At 49.4% G+C, this 6,000-nt stretch overlaps 1 protein-coding gene across 3 annotated transcripts in view; it reads left to right on the top strand.

Moving 5' to 3' along the window:
• The first annotated feature begins 1,299 nt into the window (after nucleotides 1-1,299).
• PRCC (proline rich mitotic checkpoint control factor) overlaps nucleotides 1,300-6,000 on the top strand; it is a 34,043-nt gene continuing 29,342 nt past the window's right edge. For 2 of the 3 annotated variants that reach the window (XM_030824178.1, XM_030824177.1), the window contains exon 1: nucleotides 1,300-2,094. In XM_030824178.1, coding sequence (XP_030680038.1) covers nucleotides 1,627-2,094 — 468 coding nt within the window. In that variant the 5' untranslated portion in view covers nucleotides 1,300-1,626. The remainder of the gene's footprint in view (nucleotides 2,095-6,000) is intronic. The other variant, XM_003259472.4, reaches the window with a different exon arrangement.

The following is a 6,000-nucleotide window of genomic DNA, read 5'->3' as shown; positions in this document are numbered from 1 at the left end:
TGCAGTTTGTCTCTGAAGGGTGGAGAGGTTGGGGAGGAGGGGCCCCATATCAGGCTCGTCTGATAGAGGATTCATGCTTGGACCTTTGACTGTCTGTCTGCATTGTGGTCATCATTGTCCCTCCTCATCAACCTTTCCAGTTTTCTCTTCAGCCTCCTCCCAAAACCTCAACAGCCTTTTCTCTGGCTTCCCTCAACAGAATTTTCTGCAATCTGGGAACAGGGCGGTGGTGCCCACGCAGAGATGGATTAGCATGTAAAGGACACACACATACAGGGCAGACAAACAGAGGGCACTCAGTCACAGGCAGACAGGAAGGGGCAGAGATGGGTAAACAAGAAAAGGATACAAAATCACAAGCGGACAGAGAAGGACTGGCGCACAGCAGATCATCACAAGCAGACATAAATGGGCTGGACAAGGACTCCTATAAACATGGATGGAAAGGAAGGGCACTTACAGAGACAGATGTAAGAAAGTCACATACAAAGCCATAGGAGGCAGCACTCACAGACGTAAAGGAATGCAAAGGACACCTGCAAATGGATAGGTGGGAGGCACAGCCAGGTAGGACGGACTCAAGTGATTCCTCAGTACGGTAGCCCTTTACCCCACTGAGCTGAGAAGGGATTAACCTCAAGTACCTGGCCGGGGTTGTCAGAGCCTTGCCCATCTTTGTCTCACTGGTTGCTGCAGAGGGAGGCCAGGCCCCAGGCTCCAGGGTAAGGTGTGTTCCTGGATGTGCACCCCGATCCTGGTGAGGGAGATCACCTCCTCCCTCTTACGTCACATTTATTTCAACTCTTAGATGCTTATTATTAGACCTGCAGCCTGGCTTTTTTCTGGCTTGCAGCCCAATTTCGTACGGGTCCCTTGGGCCCTTGCTCTTTTTAGGATGTTTTATTCTAATTCCCAGCCCCAGCCGACCGGGAAGCTTCACCAGTTCATTTACAGATCACTTTGCCTTTAAGCAATTTTCCCCAATCCGCCAGCTTCCCAGACTCCCTTTCGTTCCCGACATCACTTGCAATTTCTAAGAGCACCATATCTCCCAGAAATCTTAGTGGCCAAGGGGCTACCCTTGGGAACTTCAAGTACCGAAATGCTCTTCTATCCGTCTCAGTGACTGCCGTGGTGACCGGTGGGGCTTGTAGTCACCTCGGAATTGTTAGGCGACGAAAAAAACTACTCACCCCAGGTGTCCCTGCGTCAGAGGCGGGTTTCTCCCCTGTCTCCCTCTGCTCGCCCCTAAATCCTTCCTCGGACTCCAACTCCCGCCGTGCCTTGCGCTGAGATCCCTGCGGCAAAGAACCGGGCTGTGCCCAAAGTGTTCTCTGGAAGTTGTAGTTCCTGTATTGGTGAGGCAAGGAGGAGGCGGAGTGACTCGGCGGCCATTAGCTGTGTGTAGTTGCCCGGGACTAGGAGCTTAAGTGAAGAGGGACGCCTTGTTCGGTGGAAATCAGCCATAGCCATGAGTTTCTGCCGGGGCTAGCCCTAGAGTACGGAGCAGGCGGACTTCTCGGTTCCCCGCCCCGCCGGGTGGCGGGGCCTACTAGGCCTCCGGGCATCCCCGGTCTCAAGTAGGCCTCATCTGCTGGCAAGGGCGCCCCAAACGCGGGAGGCGCCATGTCGCTGGTTGCTTACGCCAGCAGCGATGAGAGCGAGCCGGATGAGGCTGAGCCCGAGCCAGAGGAAGAGGAGGCGGTGGCCCCTACATCTGGGCCCGCTTTAGGGGGCTTGTTCGCTTCTCTTCCTGCGCCCAAGGGTCCGGCCTTGCTGCCTCCGCCCCCTCAGATGCTGGCCCCAGCCTTTCCCCCGCCGCTGTTGCTTCCCCCACCCACCGGAGACCCCAGGCTTCAGCCTCCTCCCCCCTTGCCCTTCGGCCTGGGAGGCTTCCCCCCACCTCCAGGCGTGAGCCCGGCTGAAGCGGCGGGAGTTGGGGAGGGACTGGGATTGGGATTGCCCTCGCCCCGAGGCCCTGGCCTCAATCTGCCCCCTCCGATTGGCGGTGCCGGTCTCCCGCTGGGGCTTCCCAAGCCAAAGAAGAGGAAAGAGCCCGTGAAGATCGCGGCGCCGGAGTTGCATAAGGGAGATGTGAGTATCCGGGGAAGGCACCCCCAAACTGTCCATCGGGTTTGAGTCGGCTGTAGTAGGGATATGTGGAGATTTCGGAACTCCTTCCTACAAACGCATCCGTGGATTCAAGGCCACTGGAATCCTCTTATAATGCGATTAATTGAGTTGAAGTTGGTCAACTTCGGGGAGTTTGGGTGTTTGCCCATGTGGGTTTCCTGAAGCTGGGCTTGCCTGCAGAAGGCCACATGTCATCATCACCTGGTACTGACAGGCCTAGGGACACTTGGATCCGCTCCCCCTCTTTGCATCTTCACTTCAGTCTGGCTTTTTCCCCTTTCCTCCTACTGAGAACAGGATGAAATCTGGCACCTGAAGAATGACAGGAGACAGGGCTCCTGAACCTTTGCCGAACATCTGGGACAAATCTTTTCCTTGCCTCTGAACTCAAAAGCATCAGGCCTGGAGGAAAATGATAGCAATCTTGGATTCTATTTTTGAGGGGAATTAGAGGAGAAATCGAATATTTGTTGCGTGCAGATCATTTGCCGTTCATTGGTCCTTTCTTTCAATTATTACAGAGCTCTGGGAGGTAACATACTATTGTTTTACAGATGAAAAACAGGTGTCCAGCATGCACGATTTTACCTGGTAAAAGGGCAGAGTGAAGATTAAGATTAAGGTTCAGTCTCTCTGAACCTCAGATCTGTGCCTCATTTTCACCATTTAGCTATGGTCAAAGCTAGGTGAGTTAGGATGCTTGGGTACTGTTTCTAGAAGAGGCAGTGAGTCTTACCTGTTTCTGTATGTGACAGTGGAAAAATACAAGGCTTCTGGAGTGAGGGCTTTGGAGATAAAGGAGAGATTAAGCCTGGGAGCAGGAACTGCTTAGAATTACTTACCGGAGAGAAATTGGTTGCCCTTGCTTTTCTTCAGACTCCCAGCTCTGCCTAGGAGCCAATTTCCATTCTTTGAACTTGCTGTTCCTTAAATTTCTTCTCTCAGATATCCTAATGTTCTCTCCCTCACCTCACTTGGCCTAAAAGACCTGTTTTCTGTGAGGACTTCCCTAGCCTATGTATTTAAATTGCAACCTCCTATCACCTCCTCCTCCCCATTGCTCTTTGTTTTATTTTTTTCCATTGCATTTAACATCATCTGTCCTCCCACTAGTATATAAACTCCATGAGGCAGGGATTAAAAAAAAAATTCACTGCTATAACCCTAGTACTTAAAACAATGCCTGGCACATACTGAATACTCCTATGGGTATTTTGTGAGTGAAAGAACTCCAATATGGATTCTTCATGGAAGGAGGTTCCAGAGTTTCTCTCCCTATCTTGTTTGAAACTTTCTTCCATTTTTTTTTTTTGAGACGGAGTCTCCCTCTGTCGCCCAGGCTGGAGTGCAGTGGCACAATCTCTGCTCACTGCAAGCTCCACCTCCCGGGTTCACGCCATTCTCCTGCCTCAGCCTCCCGAGTAGCTGGGACTATAGGCGCCCGCCGCCACGCCTGGCTATTTTTTGTATTTTTAGTAGAGATGGGGTTTCACCATGCTAGCCAGGATGGTCTCGATCTCCTGACCTCGTGATCTGCCTGCCTCGGCCTCCCAAAGTGCTGGGATTACAGGCGTGAGCCACAGCACCCGGCCACTTTCTTCCGTTTTATTTCCCCCTTTTTTCACACCTGAGAGTCTCTCACCCTAAGTCTAGGATCCAAAAAAAAGCCTTTTATTGCTCCATGGAAACTTACCTTGGCTTTGATTTAACTTGGAACAAGGAAAGATCCCTGAATGAGACAAATAAAAACAGACTACACAGACATGGAAAGCTCATTTCTAGCTCTGTGAAGGTAGCATTATAGAAAGTTGGGAGAGGCTGTAAAATCTGCCATTTGGGTGGGCTGAGGTGGCAGAAAACTCTGAAGACTAACACTCCCTCCTTTGTAAGCATTCACTAAATTTCTGAGGTGAACATGGCTAATTAAAGTCCTAGCCCTTGCTGGTTGAGTTTCCCATTTTTGTTCTGTTCAAGTTGGTCTTTTTGTTCTTGGAACACATAGTTCCTGCAGAAAGGTAGCCTAAGAATGTTCAGGATGGTCAGGTGAGGGTAACCTTTGTTTTTATTTATCTTTTGAGATGTAGTTTCACTCCTGTTGCCCAGGCTGGAGTGCAATGGCACAATCTGGGCTCACCACAACCTCCGCCTCCAGGGTTCAAGCAATTCTGCCTCAGCCTCCCGAGTAGCTGGGATTACAGGCATGCGCCACCATGCGCAGCTAATTTTGTATTTTTGGTAGAGGCTAGGGTTTCTCCATGTTGGTCAGGCAGGTCTTGAACTCCTGACCTCAGGTGATCCGACCACCTTGGCCTCCCAAAATGCTGGGATTACAGGTGTGAGCCACCACGCCAGCCAATCATTGTCTTTAAAAGAGCTGTGACCCCTCCAGATGTAAGCCCCTCCGGTTCTGAGCTCTGTGTCTTACACTTAGTAGGCTCTTAGTATGCATTTGAAAGAATGAATTAGGTTTCCTTAAGTAAATAATTTCCCTTTAGAGTTTGGTGCTGAATTAGAAGTAATTAGGAGTAATTAACTCTCAACCATTTCGTTCAATTGATATTGAGCTCTTTCTTTGTACCTGGAGCTAAGAATGTACAGTAGTGAACGTGATAGCCCCAGCCCGAAAGGAGCTTATGATCTACTGGAGAAAATAGAGAAGGAAGTGGATTTTAGGACAAGGCAGAGAAGGGCTGTGATAAGCTGGTGCCATTGGAGTACACCTAGTGGGCATTAGTCCAGTCTTAGGAGGTTGGGGAGCCCTCTGTGGGGAGATGTCTAAGCAGAGATAAGGCTGAAGAAAGGGTAGTGTGGGAGCAGCACAGCAGAGGAAACAATGTATAAAAGCTTGGAGGACAGAGAGGGACAATGCTTTCAGGGAACCTCAGGTGAGTAAAGCACAATGGCTGGAGCATTTGAGAGCGTGGGGAGTGCTGAGAGAATGGGGCTAGAGAGAGAGAGGCTGAGGTCAGATAATGGGCCTTGGATGCCATGCTAGGGTCTTTCTACCTCATTTTGGGGTAGTGAAGACCTCTTAAAGGCAAGAATTCTGTGATCACAGAGTGGTGAGAAACTTGGAAGGAGCAAGACTGGCAGAATGTGAGAGGCTGGTGGCCTGGATGATGAACTACGGGTTGGAGAGAACTGGAGCATCGAGGTATATTTAGGAGGGGGAAGTGATAAGACTGGAAGATTGATTAGATGTTACACTAAGGAGAGGATTCAAGGTTGACCTCCACTGCATTTTGCCTCAGGCAGCTGGGGGGTGGTGTTGCCATTTATTGAGGAAATACGGGAGGCAGAGCAGATTGGGGATTAGTTAGATTTCATTTGTTGCAAGTGTTAGAAGCCAACTCAAGCTAGTTTAAATGTTTTTTTTTTTTTTTCTTTTTTTAATAAATAGTGACGTTGTCTTGCTACATTGCCCAGGCTGGTCTTGAACTCTTGAGCTCAAGCAGCCCTCCTGCCTTGGCTTCTCAAAGTACTGGGATTACAGATGTGAGCCACCACGCCTAGCCTTAAATGGTAATGCATCATAAATATACTGTGGTACCTCAGAAAGCGACCTGCATCAGGAACCTGAGATCTGTTGGGGATCTCTACACAGCTGTTCTTGGCATGTTTGATTCATTTTTTTAAAAATTTATTTTATTTTTAAATTTTAATATATTTATTTATTTATTTGTTTTGAGACCAGATTATGAGACTGGTTAATTTTTGTATTTTTAGTAGAGATGGGGTTTCACCATGTTGCCAAGGCTGGTCTCAAACTCCTGGGCTCAACTGATCTGCCTGCCTCGGCCTCCCAAAGTGCTGGGATTACAGGCGTGAGCCACTGCTTCTGGCCTTGATTCATTATTTCTCTGCGGA

Source organism: Nomascus leucogenys, chromosome 12 (genome assembly GCF_006542625.1).
Source record: "Nomascus leucogenys isolate Asia chromosome 12, Asia_NLE_v1, whole genome shotgun sequence".
In the NCBI taxonomy this organism is placed as follows: Eukaryota; Metazoa; Chordata; class Mammalia; order Primates; family Hylobatidae; genus Nomascus; species Nomascus leucogenys.
The sequence above is the reverse complement of the archived record's forward strand: the minus strand, read 5'-3'. Positions and strand labels throughout refer to the sequence as shown.